The sequence below is a fragment of the Eimeria maxima genome, genomic scaffold (assembly GCF_000499605.1).
Source record: "Eimeria maxima Weybridge genomic scaffold, Emw_scaff131, whole genome shotgun sequence".
In the NCBI taxonomy this organism is placed as follows: domain Eukaryota; phylum Apicomplexa; class Conoidasida; order Eucoccidiorida; family Eimeriidae; genus Eimeria; species Eimeria maxima.
This window is the reverse complement of record NW_013563466.1, coordinates 2,644-22,443: the sequence shown is the minus strand read 5'-3', so window position 1 is coordinate 22,443 and position 19,800 is coordinate 2,644. Positions and strand designations below refer to the sequence as shown.

At 52.8% G+C, this 19,800-nt stretch overlaps 5 protein-coding genes across 5 annotated transcripts; 2 read left to right on the top strand and 3 right to left on the bottom strand.

The window, feature by feature from the left end:
• Nucleotides 1-93: 93 nt before the first annotated feature.
• Nucleotides 94-6,008, bottom strand: EMWEY_00016150 (hypothetical protein, conserved; the record flags this gene model as incomplete). Its single annotated transcript, XM_013477464.1, has 3 exons — nucleotides 94-4,330; nucleotides 4,540-4,660; nucleotides 4,859-6,008. The coding sequence occupies 3 exons, from the start codon at nucleotides 6,006-6,008 to the stop codon at nucleotides 94-96; spliced, it is 5,508 nt and encodes a 1,835-aa protein (XP_013332918.1).
• Nucleotides 6,009-8,439: 2,431 nt separating this feature from the next.
• EMWEY_00016140 (hydrolase, alpha/beta fold family domain-containing protein, putative) lies at nucleotides 8,440-10,068 on the bottom strand (the record flags this gene model as incomplete). The annotated part of the gene is made up of 1 exon (XM_013477463.1): nucleotides 8,440-10,068. One exon carries the CDS (start codon nucleotides 10,066-10,068, stop codon nucleotides 8,440-8,442), a length of 1,629 nt encoding a protein of 542 aa, XP_013332917.1.
• Nucleotides 10,069-11,476: 1,408 nt separating this feature from the next.
• Nucleotides 11,477-13,006, top strand: EMWEY_00016130 (hypothetical protein, conserved; the record flags this gene model as incomplete). The annotated part of the gene is made up of 1 exon (XM_013477462.1): nucleotides 11,477-13,006. One exon carries the CDS (start codon nucleotides 11,477-11,479, stop codon nucleotides 13,004-13,006), a length of 1,530 nt encoding a protein of 509 aa, XP_013332916.1.
• Nucleotides 13,007-16,500: 3,494 nt separating this feature from the next.
• Nucleotides 16,501-17,997, top strand: EMWEY_00016120 (hypothetical protein, conserved; the record flags this gene model as incomplete). The annotated part of the gene is made up of 1 exon (XM_013477461.1): nucleotides 16,501-17,997. The coding sequence occupies one exon, from the start codon at nucleotides 16,501-16,503 to the stop codon at nucleotides 17,995-17,997; it is 1,497 nt and encodes a 498-aa protein (XP_013332915.1).
• Nucleotides 17,998-19,177: 1,180 nt separating this feature from the next.
• EMWEY_00016110 (hypothetical protein, conserved) lies at nucleotides 19,178-19,564 on the bottom strand (the record flags this gene model as incomplete). The annotated part of the gene is made up of 1 exon (XM_013477460.1): nucleotides 19,178-19,564. One exon carries the CDS (start codon nucleotides 19,562-19,564, stop codon nucleotides 19,178-19,180), a length of 387 nt encoding a protein of 128 aa, XP_013332914.1.
• Between the last annotated feature and the right edge of the window lie 236 nt (nucleotides 19,565-19,800).

The following is a 19,800-nucleotide window of genomic DNA, read 5'->3' as shown; positions in this document are numbered from 1 at the left end:
AAGCACACGAAGAGCCTCAGCCAGCAGCATGCAACTAGCTAGTGCCTTGGCTAGCTAGTTGCAGCCCCTCCCCATAGCTAGCTGCTGCTGCAGCTAGCTCGATGGAATAGGCTCCTTGTGCATTAGAGGTGAGCCGTGAGAAGAAGTTAGCGGCAGGGCTTCAATGCCGCTGCTGCAGTTGCTGCAGCTGCTCCCACTGCTGTTGCTTCTGCACACAGCAGAGCTTTCAGCCAAGCCCGTGCGGTTCCCGACGCCCCCTGGAGGAGCTGCTGCTACTACTGTTGCTGCTCCACCTGCTGCAGGGGAGCCGATTTCAGAGCGCAGTTGCTGCTGTCTTGTAAAGATGGGCAGCAGTTGCTCGTCTCCCTCAGCATCGCTGCAGGTAGGGTCTGCAGCAGAAGCAGCAGCAGCAGCAGCAGCTGCTGCAGCAGCAGCAGCTGAAGCTGCTGCCTCCGGGTCCCTTATATCTGCTGCCTCTGTTGCAGCAGCAGCAACACCTGCAGCAGTTCGCGCTAGGTGTGCAGCTTTTTCGGCTGTCTCTTCCGCTGTCCCTAACCCTGCTGCTGCCGCCGCTTCTGCTGCTGCTGCTGCGGCGGCAGCAGCAACTAGAGGCTGTACGGCGGCTGCTCCCTGAGCCGCCGCTGCAGCAGCCGCAGCAGCAGCAGCAGAGGCCAGAGGCTCATAGCTCAGCTGCTCCCCACAAGTAAAGAGACTCAATCCTGCTGCTGAAGTTCCAGCAGCAACCATCCAAGTATTAGAAGCAACGTCTGTTTCTTTTTTACTTGCTGTTGCTGCTGCTGCTGCTGCTGAAGGAGAAATGCCCCCGAGGTTTGGGACACGGTGCTTCTGCTGCTGCTCCTGTGGCTGCTTCGCCTGCTGACGCTGCTGCAGCACCATGTGTGGCAGCTTCTCAGATGGCAACGCAGCAGCTGTAGCTGTCCCTATCGTTGCTGCTGATAGTTCTGATGGTGCTCCTGCTACGTCATCCACTTCTCCTGCCCGTTCCTGCTCTAACGGCTGCTGCTGCTGCTTCTCGTGCTGTGGCTTCGGCTGTAGCTGCTGCTGCTGCTCCTGTTGTTCTGCTGCTGGAGCTTCTCCCCTGAGCGAAGGTCCTTGAGGTTGCCCAAATAGAGGCGGCGACGCAGCTCCATGCCTCAGAGCCAGCTGCTCTTTATGCTGCTGCTTATGCTGCTCGAGGGGACCTCCCCGCAATAATAGCCGTTGTCTCAACTCCTCATGAAAGGACAGACGTTTTGCTGCAGCTTTCTCCCGAGGCGACCCGGAGGCTGTCTGTCTAGCGTGCTGCTGCTTCTGCTGCGTTGGTGCTGTTGCCTCTGCTGTTTCCGCGGCAGCAGCAACCTGGTGCTGCCCTTTTTGGCGGGTGGAGGACTGCTCGGGGCCTCCAAAGGGTATTCTCGTGCTCTGTTTAGGCTTGGCAGCAGCTGCTGCTGCTGCAGCAGCTGCTGCTGCAGCGAGCTGCAGAGGCATTAGCTGCGATGTTTGCTGCTTAGCAGAAGGCCCTTGAGGCCTTAAGGGAGGGGATAGTGCGCACGGCTCCCTCAGGAGACACTCCACCGTTTTGTCCCCTGGGGCCTCGGCGGCTGGTGCTTCTGCCTTCACATTGCTTCTGGAGTTCAGCTGCTGCTCACGCTGCTGCTGCCGCAGCCGCAACACCCCTGAGTCCTCCGTGCATTCCCTGTGAATGGCAGCAAACAAATCGCGCCGAGGCCGTATGTAGGCGCTGTTGCTGCTGCTGCGGCTGCTGCTGCTGTTGCTGTTGCTAGTGGTGTTGTCGTTGCAGACGAAAGACTCCCCATCCTGAGGCTGGTTTGAGGTGCGCGTAGGAGGCGCTGTTCTGCTGCTGCTGTTGCTGCTGCTGCTGTTCGCCGATTCTGATCCATACAGAGGCTGCATGATCGATTGAGTAAGTCCTCTGCTGCTGTTGCCACATGCGTTGTCGTTGCTGGTGTTGCAGCCCGTTGCAGCACGAGCGTCGCTCATTTTGTCGTTGTTGCTGCTACATTTGCTTGCTGCTGCTGCTGCGAGCGCTGCAGGAGACGTCGGCGAGTCACTCAGGCGGCTGCGGCGAAGCAGCGGCTGAGGTTGGAAGAGCGGCAGCTCCGCCAGGCTGCTGCTGCTGCTGCTGTTCGCGTTGCCGTTGGTGCTACTTCCGCTGTTGTCTCTGGTGCAGGCAGCTGTAGAGCTCTGAGCATCAAAAAATGAATCTTGAGAAGTGTCCTTCTCAGGTAGTGATGCTTCTGTTGCTGCCGCCGCTGCGGTCGTTGCAGCTGTTGCAGCTGCTGCTTCCGCAGGGGCTGCAGCCGGTCTTCCTTCAGGGGGAGGCAGCAACAATGGGGCTCCGTATGCTTCATCTGCTGCTCCTCCAGTTGCTTCTGCTACAGCCCCTGCAGTGGGCAGAACGGTAGCAGGGCCTGACAGTTTGGGGAAATCGCTGCTGCTGCTGCTCTTGCTGCTGCTGCTCTTGCTGCGGCTGCTACCGCCGTTTCTAGCGAGGCGGGGGGGGCTGTGCTGCTGCTGGGGCTCCCGTAAGCTGATGGAGGCAGTGCTGCTGCTACTCTGAGCTCGCAGCAACAGCCGCCGAGGGGGAACAGTAGCAGTAGCAGAGTTGGGGCTGCATACGTCTGGTGCTGCAGCTCCTCTTGCTGTTGCTGATGTTAAAGCCGCAGCAGCTGCTGCTGCTGCTGAAGTGAGCGAGGCGGAGCCGAGCGATTCAACGGGCAGCAGGGAACGTCGCGTGTTGCTGTTCCAGTCTCCTGACTGTCTGTGTTGCTGCTGCTGGTGCTGCTGCTCTTGCTGCTGCAACTGATGCTGCGACGCCAGGGGCTCTGGCCTCTGAATACCCAAAGTCAAGGACGGAATGCCGGTTGATGCAGGAGAAGCAGGTGCCCCAGCTGCGGTTGTTGGTGCTGCCGCGGTTGCCGCTAAAGCCGCAGGTGTTGCTGCAGTAGTTGCCGCTAGGCCGTTTTGCAGATTATCTCCTCTGCACATCGCACCAGGGGACCGCCTGGCTGGCAGCTTCAGTGTAGCATTTGTGTCCTGGTTCTCTTGCTGCTGCTGCTGCAACAGCCGCTGTTGCTGCAGGTCCTGCTGCTGCTGATGGTGATGCTGCTGCGGCAAGGGAAGTTGCTGGGTGAGCTGCAGCTGCGACAGCGGAGGCAGTAATTGGGTGGGAAATTGCAGCGACAGCTGTTGCTGCTGGTGGTGGTGCAGGTATTGCTGATGCAGGTCGTGCTGTTGCAGGTGCTGCTGCTGCTGCAAGTGCTGCTGCTGCTGCGGGTTCTGCGGCTGCTGCTGTAGCTGCCGCAGAAACAGCTCAACTGCTTCATTACTGCCTTGGGACATAGAGGCATCTGAGAATGCCCACATGTTCTGCTGGTGCTGCTGCTGCAGTGAGTGTTCTATATCCGAAGGTATCGTGAGGATTGGTTGGTACTGCTGCTGCGACTGTTTCTGCTGCTGCTGCATGCGCAACCGCAGCAGCTCCTGCTCCGCCTCATACTCCGTTGCATTTTGTTCTTGGGCCAACTGATATGGCGGCTGCTGCTGCTTGTGCTGCAGTGAGTTCTGCAGCAGGGCATCGTAGCCTTCTGCGTGTACACCATAACTGCTGCTACTGCTGCTGTGGGCTGCAGCAGGCTGAAGAAGCGGGGAAGGGTGCATGCTGCTGCTGTAGTGCGCAGCAGCTGATAGTTGCTGCGGCTGCTCGTGTAGCTGGTAGTATCCAGGCTGCAGCTGCAGCGGCTGCTGCTGGAGCTTCTGCTGATGCTGGGGCAGCAGCTGCTGCTGCTGCTGTTGCTGCTCAGGACAGAAGTGATGGGGGGGAGTTATGTGCGTCTGTAGCAGCAAACGCCTTTGTGTCGGCCAATCCTGTTGTTGCTGCTGCTGCAGCGGCTGCTGCTGCAGATGCTGCAGATGCTGCAGCTGGTGCTGTTGGAGCAGCTGCAGCCGTGGCTGCTGCAACAGGTGCTGCCCATTTTCGGGTGACAGTGTAGTAGTGACTCGCTGGCAGTTTGTCAGCTGCAACAAATGTTGCTGCTGCTGCTGCTGATGCTGCATAAGGTGCGGCACCATCTCGCTCGCATGCACAGAAGCCGCAAGAGGAGGTGCAGTACTAACAGCAGTAGCAGCAGCAGGAGCACAAGCAGCAGCAGCAGTACCACAAGGAGGAGCAGCAGCAGAAACAGCAGCAGACACAACAGTTGTTTTAACGATTTTTGGAGGATACGGCAGCAATTCAAGCCCAAAAAGCGGCTCGGGTGTATCTGCACCTCCGCCGAACAAACAAATCCTGAAAAGACGAGAAGTGCCTCTGCAAACAACAACAAACCCTAAACCATAAACCCTAAACCATACGTCCTTAACCCTAGGCCTTTACGTAAAATGCTTAATCCCCTAACCGTAAACCCTTGAGCCTAAACCCAACGTCAAACCCTAGACTGTAGGCTCCACAATCTAAACCATCCAGCCCCAATACCCCGAACCCTATAACCTAAGCCCTAAAACCTTGGACATTCTTACGCAATGATATTTGCTTCAACGAGAGCAACGAACTGCGACTCCAGCAGCATAGGGGTGTATGGACACCTCAGCAAAGCGAGGCAACCAGCCAGAGAGGGTGGCAATCCTTGAGCCTTCACCGCTGAGCTCCAACCCACAAACCCTAAACCCTAAACCTTAAACCCTAAACCTTACGAGACAACGAGCTAAGGTTTACGGTCTGAGGACAGGTTAGCTTCTCATCAGCAGGGAGATTAAGGCTTTAACTCGCAACGAAGCAGAAGCTACAACGGTTTAGGGATTTGGGTCTATCCGCAAGGGTTTAGTGCTTAGGACTAACGGTCAACTGCTTTTGAGTTGCACATGGCCGCCCTGAATGCCCCGTAGCTGTTTTCTGTCCAGACAGGCACCCTTCTCCGGCTGATGCCCTGGTGCTGCCGCTGGTGCTGCTGGTAGACTGAACGGGAGTCGTCGGCAAAATAAGCAAAGATCATCCGAAGCCTCAGCTGCGCTGCTGCTGCTGCTGGGGTTTGACAGTCCAAGAGCGCCACCAGTCTGGTAAATAAAGGCAGATCAACTCTCCCCCTGCCTCCCGCAGCAACAAGACCCAGCCGCTCCAGACAGCACTTGCTGCTGCTGCTGCTGCTGCTAGTGATAATTTTGGTGCTGCCGCTGCAGCAGCAGTATGGCGCATCAGCCATAGCTGCGTACGCCCCCCAAAACATACCCAATTCTGCTGCGCTAATAGTGGCTGTTCTAGGCGCGGTGGCAGCAGCAGCTGCCGCAACTACTGCTGCCGCTGTCGGCGTTCCTGCTGCTGCTGCGAGAGGAGAAGGTCGCAACAGCTGATCCACTGCAAGCAAGCGGTTGAATATAGCTGCGATATAGTCCAGTTGCTGAGCGGAATATGCTGCAGAACCCCACAGCTGCTGCAGCAGTTGCTCATCCCACGTAATAGGACAAGGCTTTGTAGCAGCAGCTGGTGCTGGTGTTGCTGCTACTGCTGTTCCTGCTGTCAGCAAGGGGGCGGACACCTCAGGTGCTGTCGCTATACGGGATTGTTGCCATGGAAGCGTTAATAGCTGTTTGGGTTGCAGGGCCGCCCCGCTGTTGCTGCTGTTGAGTACGTATGGGGCAGCAGCAGCAGCAGTAGCAGGCGCTGCTGCTGCCTCTCCTACAGCAGTCGGCTGCTGAGATGGCAACGAAAGGCTGGATGGCTGCTGCTTCCAAAGCTGGTGCTGCAGCTCCCACTGCTGCTGTTGCCAGTGGTACTGCTGCTGCTGTGGTTGTTGCCAGTGATACTGGTGCTGGTGGTGCCACTGCTGCTGATGATGTGGCGCTTGAGACCTAATTAGGGGAGCTTGCAAGCTGCTGCTGCGACGGTTGTGCAGAACCTGCTGCTGCAGCTGCAGGTCCTCGTGCTGCTGCTGCTCTGAAGAAGGTAGCAGAACTGAGGCGCTGCTGCGCCGCATTGTCGCCCCACTTCTCATGATTGCCGCTGCTGCTGCCGTCTTTCCTGTATGTCTTGCTGCTGTCCCAAATGCTTCAGGTGGCAGTAAATGCGCTGCTGCAGCAGTCACTGAAGCGCGGGCGGCTGAGGCCAGCGGCTGGTCTGGACAAGGCAAGGGCTACTGCGTAGCTGCTGTTGCTGCTGTTGGAGCTACACAGGTTGCTGCGGGGCTTGAAGTTCGTGTTTAAGAAGAAAACAAATTGCTGTGCTTGTGAAGATGTAAATGCCGCTGCTGCAGCATCTATGCAGCTGCAGTTGTTGCTGCTGTTCCCCTCGGAAACATCAGCAGTGTGCGGATCTGCTGCTGCTGCTGCTGCATCCAGAGCCTGCAGCAGCTGCAACGCGGCGCGAGAAACAAAAAGTCCATTCCACATAAAACAAAGCCAAGTGCGAAGTGTGTCAAGGAAGAAGGAAGCAGAAGCGGCGGAGATTAGCCGCTGCTGCTGCTGCTGTTGTTACTGTTGCTGCTGCGGGCTGCAGCAGGCGGCCGCCGCGCTGTCTGCAGTGGGTCTCTGGCGCTTCGCCTCCGTTTATTTTTTGAAACACAATGAATTTGTAACACTAATAAATAAATAATTTAATTTTAAAAATTGAAATGGTTTTTAGAGGGTATTTCGTTGAACTCCCTAGGCGGTCGTCCCGGGGAAGGTTGGCGGCCGCTGGGCAGCAATGCGGCAACAGGGTGAAACCGCTGGTATTTCTCCTGTTTAGTTTAAATAACCACCAGCTAATACGTAGCCTTAATTATTTTAACTCCATTTGGCCTAAAAGAAAGAGAGTTCAAGACCGGCGAAGCAATACCGGCGCCGCTGACTGCGACGTACAGACACTTGGGCCTGCAGCGGCTGTTCCCGCTGTTAATTTCTGCTCATTTTCAAGCCAAATTATTTGTGAACGTTTAGTTAACTGTCCACACCGAGGTGCTTAGCTCACAGAGAAGCAATAGGAAGAGCCAAGAAGGCGCATATATTCCTTTTGTCCTCTTGACTAACTCCGTGGGTCTCGAGGAGCAGTCCCTGCACCAACTTGCTACAGGTAGCCACAGGTAGCCACAACTAGCTACAACCCGCTACATCCCGCTACAGTTATTTGTAAGCAGCTATAAGAAGGTATATGCGGGTAGATCTGGCAATAAGTGGCGTAAAGAACTACGGGAGACTGTAACTGTCACATAGCGATAAAAGTCGCGCTCGATTATAGCCATATTCACTAACGCATAAATCCGTACAAATATCAGTATAAATGCCTGCAGGCAATTGATGTAATGTATGTAGATAGTAATCTTTGTTGTCAGTAAATGTCTCCGTGTAAGTAAAGACAACGAGGCGGATATCTAAAGGTGTGCGACACAAACAAGCGCGCAAAAGCGTATATTTGTATTGACATTAATTACCCAAGATGTATGTTCATGTTTACTCTCCAAGGAACCACTCTGGCATATCTGTTCTACTAAGCCCCAATAAATATAAATGGACAAAAGGAGCGAAACAGCATACAAACCAGCCGATAAATAAGCATGAATACACCATTTTACTAAGTCGTTAAATAATAACGGCATATAAACAAAATTATGCCCGGAACCCCGTCTTACATGCAGACAAACCCGACTAGAAGCAATACAAATCGTTTTCAATCTTTCGAACTTGTCTCTATAAAATATATGTATAAGTTAGTGCAATGCTCTCTATAACCATATATACTATAATATATATTATATATTATACTATATTGTATACTATAATATAATGTATATATTAAACATTAGTATGCTGTACGTGTGCTGTACGTTTGCTGTGCATGCCAAACTGATCTGAGTAAAACTTGTTCTTTAACTACTGCTAGCAACCTAGCAAGATCCAAAGGCTTTGCATGTTAAGCATAGGCATATACTTATGGTTTCTCCTGATTAGTTATATATACTAGCGCAAGCAATAAGTATATCTATATTCCTTTTTGCCTTTCTGTCTCATTTTCCTCTAATACAGAGATGCTACAGCCACCTGGGTAGTAGGTAACTGTTCAGCGCCTCCCCCAGTTGCCTGCTAGCTAATCTGCAGCTAGTCACCGAGCAGCTAGCTGTAGAAGGGCGGGTTTGAGATGAAGTGTATCTGAGGAAAAACGAGTTCACAAACCAAAACAAACAGAAAGAAAATTAACTGCAGCAGCTCCTGCTTGTAGCTGCTATCGTTGAAGCAGTTGCTGCTGCAGCTGCTGCTGCAGCTGCTGCTGTTGTACCACCTGTCGCAGCAGCGGCTAATCAGCTCGTGTGGCTGTCACGCCCGCATGGATCTCGGCTGCTACACAACAAACGAATAACGCAAATATTTCCCGTCCTGCTGCTGCTCCTGCTGCTGCTTCTTCTGCGAAGAAATATTTGCGTTGCCCGTTTGCTATGTAGCAGAATTGGGGTATTATTTATGCGTTTTAAAGGCTGTTTCCCTTAAGAAGTCTGCTGCAACGCGGATAGTTGCTTGGGGCTGCTGCGCATGCAGCCAATGACCGGCGTCCTGTATAGTCTGCAGTTGTGCTAGAGGGAAGTGGCGGTATATTGACTGCTGCTGCAGCTCAAAGTTTAGCCACGGAGACTTCGAGCCCCTCACGAACAAGATGGGATGTCGGTACACTCCACGTGCTGCTACTGCTGCAGGCAAAGACGGGTCGTGGATAGACAAAGGCGCAGCCGCCAAACCAAAAGAACGGTTTGTTGCTGTTAATGCATGCAACGCAGGCAAATCTAAATGCCAGCACAAACCATCACCATCATCATGCTCCTGCTTCTGCTGTTCCTGCTGCTCCTGTGGCTGCTGTTCCAGCTGCGGCTGCTCCTGTGGCTGCATTTGCGGCTGACGCGGTGGCTGTGGGTAGTGTTGCTGCTGCTGCTGCTGCTCCGAAGGAAGGTAGACTCCTTGGCCCTGTCTATCCCCTTGGCTGAATCGTGTTTGTTGCCTGAGAAGGTGCAGCAGTTCTTTTTCCCGTGTACTTCTGCTGCTGAGGGACAGAAGCAGCCAGTTGATGACAGCAGGCTTGATGGGGGGCTGTACTTGCTGCAGCGCTAGAGCAACAGCAGCCCTGCTTGCAAAGAGAGGCAGCGGAAGATCTAACAGCAAATCAATTAAAGCCGAAGACGCATACACCCCTTCCTTAGGCCGAGGTACGCGACGCCCCACGTCCAAGCAACACAAAATCCTGCTGCTGTTGCTGCTGCTGCTGTTGATACTGCCGCTGTTAGGAAGGAAGATGGTGGTTGTTTCTTTAGCAGGCGAATCTGGAGAGAGGTGGTCGGGGTTTAATAAATAGGGGGAAGGAGAAATATCAAGAATAACGGTGGCAGCAAATAAAGGCAGCTCAGCAGCATCGAGAGCTGCTTGCATGCATACCAATGCCCCAAAACTATGGCCTATCAGCACCAAACGAATCTGCAGCAAATCCAGCAACCCAGCCACACGACGCATTCCTTCCCAGTGAGGTAGCGTGCTGCTGCTGCTGCTGCTGCTACTGCTGCCATTACTGGTGGTACTGCTGGGTAATGGTATTCCTCTTTGTTCCGCCGTCTCTTTCAGCAGTTGATACAGCTGAGCATAAAGGTCGCGAGCCATTAGATGCACACTGATGGGGCCTCGTGAGCTGCAGCCGTGGCCCCGCAAATCGAAGGTAAACGCGCGACTCCTGCTGGTGCTACTACTACGACTATTAGTGCTGCTGGTGGTATTGTTACGAGCGGGCTCCTCCGTCTGCATTGCCTTGGCCAGTCCCGCCACGTAACTCCGCAAGTTGCGGCGACCCCCCAATATGCCATGCAGCGCCAGATACCACGTCTCATACTCACTGCTGCTGCTCGTGGTGCTGCTGGTGGCGGTGGTAAGCACCTCGGTAGCAGCGAGAGGGAGAGCTTCTGGAAAGAGGATTCGGGTCTCCTCGTCGAGCAGACGTAAATGGCAATATGGACCGAACTCACTGTTGCTGCTGCTACTGCCGGTGCCGCTGCTGCTGCCGGTGCTTGTACAGCTGCCGGTGTTGCTGCTGCTTGTAAAAAGTGGCATCCGAGGGACGGCAGCCCTGTCGCTTGTGCTCAACATGCAGCACCCCTGTTGCTGCGGTTTCTGGTGAAAATACGCCGTGGAAGCGCGTGGGCTTACAGAGTGGCGGAGGGGGAAGCACGTCTGCACTCGGGGCAGTAGTATCAAGTTGCGTTGCGGCAGCTGCTGGTGCAGCAGCTGCCGCTTCAGGAAGGCCATTCCCAATATTGGAGACAGCAGCAACAACAGCGAAACAAGTAGCATCTGTTGCTGCTGCTGCCTTCTCATGAGGAGGCTCTTCGGCAAAGCGCTGCACCTCCCTCCTAAAACTGAGCCGCTGTTCCTGCTTTTGCTACTGTTGCTGCCGTTGCCGTCGTTCTACACTCCAGGAAACGGAGTGAGGTTCGTTGAATCAGACCTTCCCTCTAAATTGTGCAGCTTCATAGTATCTAGCATATACATAAAAATGACGACGAGGTATTCTCTATGCATAATATGCTCCCTGCCTCTACTCCGAACAGCAGCCGCATCAGAGACGGGCTGGCCGTCGTTAGCTCGTTGCACTGGTGCCGTTAAACTGATCTGTTTTAAATGGAAAAAAGAATTTTAATTGACCTTCCAGCTGCATCTGGTTATGATGTACCTACACGTTGTGGCCGACGCCACATGGCTCTTCCGACCCGCTGCATGCAGGAAACATTACGGGTCCGTGTGTGTTCTCCCTCGTCTTTGCCTACTGTGTATTTGTTTTTGGTTTAAACAATATATTGATTTTTTTACGAAGAAGAAGGCGTGGGAATGTGTTTCCTGGCGCCCCAACATCTGCCCTCCCGCCATACACGGTGGAGCGCCCGCGGGCTCTGCTAGAGTGCCGCACTTGGTTCTAGCTGGAGCATTGGTCTAAACGACGCACTAAGTTATGCTGTCTAGCAAGCAGTAGTAATAAATGCCTGTATTCTGCCATGGTTGTCCCCCTAGGGGAGACTCAAAATGCTGGAATCTCCCTGCTGCGTCTCTCTAGTTGTAACGAGGTGCCCATGTTGCCGTGGCCCGTTGGGTTACTTTGTGGGCAGGACACGCATTTGCCCCTGCCCCGGACCCGAGCTCCAGTTCTGTTATAAAATTAACTAATAATTCTGTTTATTGGCCTTGTTTATGATTTGTGCGTGTACGGGCAATCACCCGTAGCCGTTGGCCGACAAGGTGGCACCGTGTGTCGATCTAGGGGTACGTGAGACGGTCGGTCCATGCGGCCGGCATCCTCGTGCCTCCTGCACTGCACTGTGTATCTTTCCCTTAGCTCCACAGTGACAGTGTCTTTTTCTCTTCGCGTTTGTAAGTGTTTTTTAGGCTTATTGCTCCCTTTTTGCTGTCTTTTAAAGCCGTTTGAGCTCTGCCTCTCCCTGCACGGCTCCACGCGGGCACAGGCGCGATGTCGGGTCTCGTAGGGTCTATGCAGTGGGAGGCTAAGACCAGCATGATGAATGGGGGAGACAAGTTTCTGGGTGCAGGAGGTGGAAGCGTAAGACCCGAAAGCTATTGGGGAGGGGTGAATAGGGAAGTTAATGCGCAAATAGAGGGGAATGCTGTTAGGGGCGGTCGCGTGGAAGCCCGCCCTCGTGGCGGCGGGTCCCGGGTGCCTACTTTGTTCGGGGTGATTGTTGCTGGCTTTATCGCTGCTGCGGCGTCGGGTTTCATGATGGTGTCCCCGCGTCGTCCTCTGCTGCCATCTTTGAGAGAAGTCTGGGCCGACGCAGTGGTCGGGGAGGAAGAGTCGTGGGGTTTACCATCTATGGAGGAGTTGGAGAGGAGAGCAAGCCCCTTTTTAGAGTACGGCAAAAAGGAGATAGCAGATTTTGTGAGGCGGCGGCACGAGCGGACCTTTCCTAGGGATGGCACTATAGGCGACGACGTGCTGACGACCATGGGCCAGATGCTGTCGGGAGGGAAAAACAACAGCTTAGTTGGAACTACCATTCGACTTAAGGACCTCCAGAAGCTGGGATCGGACGTGGTAGATGGCGGGGAGCATGAGTTTCTGGTGAAGAAATACTTGGGCGAAGATTCTTGGTCTATCTACGTTGAGGTCGTTGATCGTGGCAGCCAAAAGACGTATGCCATGCGGCTGCAAACCCTGCCGCACAGGGCAGAGGGAAAGGAAATTCGCCCTCAACTCGCAGAAGATCTGCTGCACCTATCTCTGCTGGATTCCACGATCGCAATGCTAGAGTCGGTGGGCAAGGCGCCGCTGGAGCAGGCGGCCGATCATAGGGGCCTGGCGTTGACCTCGAGTGTTGCAGCCATTGAAGGGTTGCCTAAAGTGGTGCAGTGCAAGAAAGTGTATGCAACTTCTAAAGTGGAGTTGATGGAACGGTTCCATGGAAGCTTGGAGGAGGTGTTTAACCGGGAGACTAGAATGCCTATGAGCGCCAAGCTGTATGCAGCTAGGAGGATGCTGGCGCAGGTGATGCTGCTGCAACAAGCCGGTCTCAGCCACAACAACTTGAAGCTACAGAATTTCTTCATGCGGCAAGATGGATCTTTCTACTTAACAGACTTCGATGCTAGCACCCGCATTGGGGAACCATTGGATAGAGTCAAAGGAGTCACTCTCCGCTACGCCGAGAGGGAGTTGGCTGCCGTTGCAGCCCAGGACGATCCCGATGCAGACCCCCCAGTCGTACATGCCAAGTCGGATATGTGGAGTTTGGGGCTTTGTCTGTATAAGATCTTAACCAACGGCGAGCTGCCTTACCGACTCGATGAAGGCATTCCAGCGTCCCGCATCTTGACCATGCTTGACCAGCAGGGAATCCGCAGCGACTTCCTCCTGGGGTCCCTCACACGCGCCCAAGTGCCACACAGATGGATCGGGCTGCTCAAGGGGCTACTGGAACCCAGGCGGGAACATCGCCTCGACGCAGAGGCTATTCTGGTTCACTTCGCCGACCTCCTTGATTGACATGGAGACAAAGAGAACACCGAATACACTTGCAAAGAGGGATGTCCGAAGGCTGGCTATCGGCGTTAGAAACAGCCACAGGGGAAGCGCATCCCTCGCCTCACTCCAAACATGCACATTTCGATTATGCTGCCGTCGATTCCGTTGGTTTTTCTGTGTTCTTGTGACCCAATGAGGAGCTGTTCCTGCGGAGCCAGTGACACTTCCAGGGAAATGCCGTTGCTTGCGGAGACTCCACCGCCTACGTTCAGGGAACAGGTGCTTCAACGTCTTCTTAGCTGCCGGTGAGTTGCTGAAAAACAGCTGTTGAACCTTCCATTGTTCAGCAGCTTCCTAAAACGGATCAGCCCATGTACCCTGCCCACACAGCTTCTTGCATTGCCAACAAACCAAAGACTGCACGTGCTAGAGAGAATCCAGTACGCTGCTCCTGCAGCGTCTGTGCCAACGCGACACCAGTGATGACGGTGCAGAATGGGGGAGTTGGGGCATCTTCTGCTGGTGGGCTTCTAGATCACAAAAACGGCGAGTCGCCGGTGTTCGGAGGCCTCCCCAGTGGCGAAAGCAGTCAAACGAATCCACGGCAAGATCTGTTAAGACGTGGGCTGTTGCAACAGTCCATAGCGGGGCGCCTCACCGTTTAAGGCACTGTGATTCGGTGTTGAATGCAGCCGTTTCTGTACTTTATTTTGGCTGGGGATGATACACTACGAACTTTTGTCCTCACAGACTGGTGTGTGCACCTGTGTGTATGTGTGCTTGCTCGCAATGACGACATTATATTATAGAAGGAGCTTCACACCTTGACACTCGAGATGGCGCCAACCGCACAGTAGCACACCAGACAGCGCCCAAGTAGCTGCATGATTAGCAACGCTTTCTTCCGTGTGCAACCTCACACTTCTAGTCACGGCCCGTCTGCCTTTAGGTCCCCGCGCAGATATTTGTACTTAGTGAAGGCTGAAACACACTTGTTTAAATGGGCGAACCGAGGATGGATAGGGGTGGCTGCCTGGAAGTGTATGAACTTCAGCAGTAGTACATTGTTACTGTGCATATGAACATATCTGTCAGTACTGCACGTTTCTAGAGAGAGGAATCAAAATATGAGTTACTCCCGCAGGAACTCGAGAACTTCGTTTCCTCTGCACTGATGAAAAATGAGTCATATACTGATTGAGGAACGCTCTATATTTAAAAGGTGAATATTCAAATTCTTGGATTAGACTGAGTGATTATGCCAGTTTAAGTAACAGAAAAATCAGTGAAATCTATTGCTCCGGAAGCTTAAAGCTCAGCTTCCAAACGACTTATATCGGAGGTAGTCTGGGATTAAGAGTTTGTAGGCGGTAGATAAAAGGTCATATTTGCCTATCCATAGCCAATACTCTAAACGGATATGGGAGAGAAGCTAAACCTTTGAATATTCTGGTGAGAATATCTGGGTTTTTTGCCTAACCCGTTTCTGAGAAGATCCTTCAAGATTCACCAGCGCTTAAACGAGACGGCCCAGGAGGCTGGCGTGCTCCTGCGTTCTTGGCTGTACCAGGAGGTGATGCAAAGCGCAACAGCCCTTTGGCCCTCGCTGGGGACTGTCGTGGGCTTCAAGAGGCTGCATACTTGGCATCATACTTGGCATCAAAGAGCTCAAAAGGGTAGCCATCCTGCTGCTCAGTCTAAAGGCATCCTGGGCACACTGACACAACTGAAAGTGTAGCTAGGGAGTTAGGCGGACCTGCGTGTGGTGCAACTGCACTGCAGTTGCGAATTCACTTGCCTTTCGTGTAGTTTTGACGTACTCTTTCGACCTGTACCGTTTGCATCTGCGGGGTCCACTACGGGCCCAGAGCTGAAGCTGCGTGAGATGTGGTAAAACGAGTAGCAGGTAAAACATAAAATACTGGAATGGGACGCGCTTTTCTCGGTTAGGTCAACTGTGACTGATGATATCTGTATTCACCCCCAGGCATCCTGGAATGGGTCTAAAAATTAGTTAGGACAGCATGAAGGGGGGTAGGGGTATATGGGATATTTAGAGCTAGTTGGGGGCATAGGAAACTTGAGTAAATTGACACAAACAAAGAAATCTTGAGTTGGGGTGTGCTGGATCCAAGTGTGGGCTTGATATCCCTTCAAAGCCCAGCGCCTGTGGGTTGGAGCAGCTTGCCCAGTGCAGGTGCATAGATAAGGATGAAAATATTCTTCTGACTACTTGCTTGGTCAGGTTTACTATGTTCACTGTACACAACACACGTCTTTAGGACCTATCCTTTGCAGCTTGCGGCTGCAGGCCCAGGGCCACTCCTCAGGTAAAGGCAATATGCAAAGGAGAGCTTTGTCAATGCGCCATAGCGAGTTTCCACGGGAAACTCACAAAAACTCCGTCGGGTCGAAGGAGATATTTGGCTTCATCAACCGTATTTAGATCAGTTGTAGTTTGGATCAATGGTAGGAGGGGAGAAACTAAGGGTTCGCTCATCAGAAGCAGTTCCTCTCTCACTTAAGTTTACCTTGCTACCCTACTATAGGACCCCGCCTGACCTCGATTAATATTCACTCGGCATGTAATGCGGATTGATACCGTGAGCTGACTGTTGCAAAACTCCGCTAGGGTGATATCCAGTCCCTGAGGGCAGTGAGATTCCTATGGTCCTAGACTCTTCTTAATGCTATATTCGGGCGAGTTTCTCATGAGGCCCGTCGCGTGCTGCAGAGAGCCTAGGTGTGACACTTGCTGTAGGACACATGCAATATATCCGACCCCCATTCTGATGCACGCCTATAATAACACTCCAGATAATTGTTATACAACTCGTTCTCTCATTGTTACCATCCTCCGCTCAGCTGGCACACATGTACCAACCGCAGGAAGGCTGGCAGCACCACTGTTCACCTAGTTACTGTGGAACGCACCAATGTACGGTGGCTGTTGTATGAATACCAAAATCTGTTGTTTTGATCAATATCAAAACCACAAGATCTCTCGAAGGCTTTGTGAACTTTACCGTCGAAGTCTTGCACAACCCCGGAGCAGCTTTGCTCACGGTGACCGCGTCTCGAACGGCGTGGCTTAAGGCTGTCAACAAAAGGCTATTACCGCAGAATGACGAAATTACATTTCGACCCATTATATATAAAAAGCAGTCAAATCGTGCCTATGATGCCGAGCATCCAGATACCCGTTGTCAGACATCGCGAGGAGCCTATGCGATCCGGACCCCGTCGAGACCTAACTTCCACAAAGACCTTTTATCGAAAAAAGTTAAGGTAACATGGACATCGTACATCAATGTATGCAACCATAAGCAGGAGAATACGCAAAAAGCAGTTGAAAGCACTTCTTCAGTTCTGCTTTTGCAGAAGCCGCAAAGGCATAACCCTCACGTGGGCCTGCGATCGATTGCCGATCTGCTAACAACGGCTCTTCCAAACAGCGCTTACTCATATTTAGTACTTGCTCTTTTTACTGTGCTTGGCTTTTAACTATTTTTAAGATGGAGACAACACCTACAGAGGGGCCACATACCTCTAGTCGCCCGGCTTTTAGGCCGCCTCGCGATTCAAAGGCGGTTGCCGCAGAGGCTTTACCAGAAGAAGCAGAAGATGGCGTCTTTCCGCTTAACTCCGGAAGACAGAGAAAGAAACGGGGTTTGGGCAAGATGGGCATTATATCTGCATTGATCATCGGTGGTTTACTTGCAAGGGCGGTTGGGGGACACTTGCTGCTATCGCTGCTGACGACGAACTGTAGGAAGAGCTTGCACGCAGCCTGGCAACAAGTAACGCCACGAGAGGCACCCTGGGAGGTGCCAACACTGGACCAGTATGAAAGGTCTCTGCCTCTTTCACTGCAGCTGGGGAAGCAAGTCCTTGCTGCTTCTGTGCAACTGAAGGAAAAGTTTGTGCCACCTGTTCCCGGGCAAAGGGCAGAAGAGCTCATGAAAACCCTTGCGAGGCACTTATCTAGAGGGGGGTCGGAGAATCTCGTTGGAATGGATGTCACCCTCAGCAACATGCAAGCCGTGGGCTCTGATGAACTAGATAGGGCCCCTCACAAGTTTACGGTCACGAAGTTTCTCGGTGAGGGAGGCAGGTCAGTGGTAGTTGAGGTGAAAGAAGGTGATTCAGGCAAGGCGTACGCCATGAGGCTGTCGGCGTTTTCTGCGGCGGCCAGTCAACCAAAACACGTCGCCCGCAAGTTAGTGGAACTCATGGGAAATGTGGCCCTCATGCAAGAGACAACGGCTATGCTGCAGGCGGCCGGTAGTACTAGTCCAAGCGAGGCAGGGGAAATGAGGGGGCTGGCAATGACTTCGAGCATAGCAACAATCGAGGGAGTCCCCTCCGTAATGCAGTTCTCCTCCAGCTACCTTCTGAGTGAGGTGGAGCTAATGGAGCGGTTTTCTGGGGACATGCTAGGTGTTTTCAATTCCATAAACAAGCTGCCAGGGGAGTCAAAGTTGTACGCAGGGAAGCGATTGCTACTGGAGGTGCTGCACCTGAAGCGTGCAGGTTTTAGCCATAATGACCTGAAACTGCAGAACTTATTTGTACGGGAAGATGGGACGTTTTTCATAGGGGACTTTGGCGCAGGGACGCTTGTAGGACAGCCTTTAGACAGGCTAACAGGCGTGACAATTCAATACGCAGAGAAGGAGTTGGCTGTCGCGGCCGAAGAAGACACTCCCGGCGATCCGCGTCCCGTTGCGGACGAAAGGTCAGACTTGTGGAGTCTGGGTTTGTGCCTGTACAGTATTTTCACAGATGGGAAACTGCCGTATGGTCTCGACACCACAGACAGCCCAGGGGCAACTTTAAAAGAGCTCGCTGAGCGGAAGGTCAACTCCAAGACTTTGAGGCGCGATCTTATGAAAGAAGGCGTGCCTTTGAGGTGGCAAGATTTAATCATAGACCTTCTAAAGGTGGAAAGGAGCGAGAGGATGGACGCCTGTACACTCGTTGCCAATTATGCCGATATTATCTATCTCTAGGGAATATGGCAGCCACTGCAATTCCGACAGTAAGCACTTTGCAGTGCTGAATCACTGCAGCATGTGGAGCCTCCCGTTCCGTGTTATGGAGCACAGGAGGCGTATTTAGCAAACAAAGGAATGCCATAGCAGCCATTCGAGCTTCACGAGCACATATTTTTCGGGTGTATAGACCCGGCGTGCGCGAAGTACAGCCTGCCAAAAATGGACTCCGCATCTGTAGTTGGTACCGTAGAAGCATGTGCTTTTTGAGCATAAACATTTGCATACGACCAGCAAGCATAACATTTGAATACGGCCAGCAAGCATAACGTATGTATACGACGAGCACGCATTCGGTAGCAACAGCGCAGCAGCTTCCCCCGCACGGGGAATCAGCAACACATAGAGGGCGGCCGCATGAAACCCCTCGAACAACAATTGATCGTGTCGACCGCATGTACATTTCTTGATGCCTACGTGTCCCGTCAACTACATATGCTACCGCTCCCCAGTGAGGAATACAAGTAGTCTGAATAGAGAGCAGAACCGACACAGTTCACCCCGGGGGAGCGATTCAACATTAGAGTATGCTATGTGTAGACACACTTACATAGATGGTGCTCCCCACGCTAGGCACTGACAACTGCTCAGTTTGAAGTGGACAAGTGGTAAGTTGGTGCACAGTACAGGCAGCTGCATGTTGCGGCACCCTTAGACCTTGCTACGCTGGGCCACTTCCGAGCTGCAGTCCTTGAGTTCGTCAGTTGGGGTTTCGCAGCAGATTCATGCGTTCGCTGGCCTTGCCTCTTCTGAGATGAATACACGGTTCAACCGTATGCCTTGGGGAGGCCACGGCCAAAACAGGTGAAGGTAGTTATAATATTTGCCTCTACCGAAGCGAACGATGGTAGGTGTTTATTTTCCTTTTATCCCAGCTAATTCTACTAACAATAAGAATAGACAGGAACTACACCCGGTCGGGGTGGAAAGTTGATTAACAAAGTTGTTCTGTTTCGTAGAGAGGTCTCCGGTGGAGACAACACTATACAACAACAGGATAGGGGGGAAGCAACATTATTCATATCGGCACGAATACCGCTCCATCAAATTCATGATGAAATACACAAAACAACTAAAAGCAAGATATACTTTGACCCTTTGTCGCGGCTTGGTTGGGCCAGTGGCCGTCTACACGCCCCTAGCATCGAGACTCCCCTCCCTCACCGCCAGCTGGATTTGGCCTTCGTTGATGTTTGCATCTTCGAGGTTTCCTTGCAGATCCATGCTGTCCTGTGCGGGAGGATCGATCTTCGCCCTCGCTGTCACTGCTGCTGCTGCTGCTGCTCTCCCCAAAGGCACGGGGCTTGTGGTAAATGCAGCAAATTTTGCTACTTTTCCTGCCCAAGTCCTCATTGTCAAGTGTGCCCTCCTTCCAGGCGACTTGCTTCGGAGTCTCTACTGGGGCAGCTTCTGCCGCTGCTGCATTCGCCGCATCTTCGGTTGTGACGGGCGGTGAAGCGGATGAGGAAGGAACGATATGTATGACTGCCGGTGTGACTGTTTCCGTCCTCGTTGTGCTTGCCATCTCCGGTGCATGCAGTGGGCTGTGCTTTAAACCTTTTTGTCCTGAATTCCTAGTTTTGCCCGCAGGACAAACACGCACGGAAAAACAACGGGGCTCCAAGAACGTGCAGGAGCCTACATATACTATACAGAGCAGGTGCAGCGTTACGCAAAACAACAAACTCTTCCAAAAGCACTTTCTGTTCTCTTATGACGAGCTTCCACTACCAGTCCCTAGCCACCCGACGAAATGCCCAG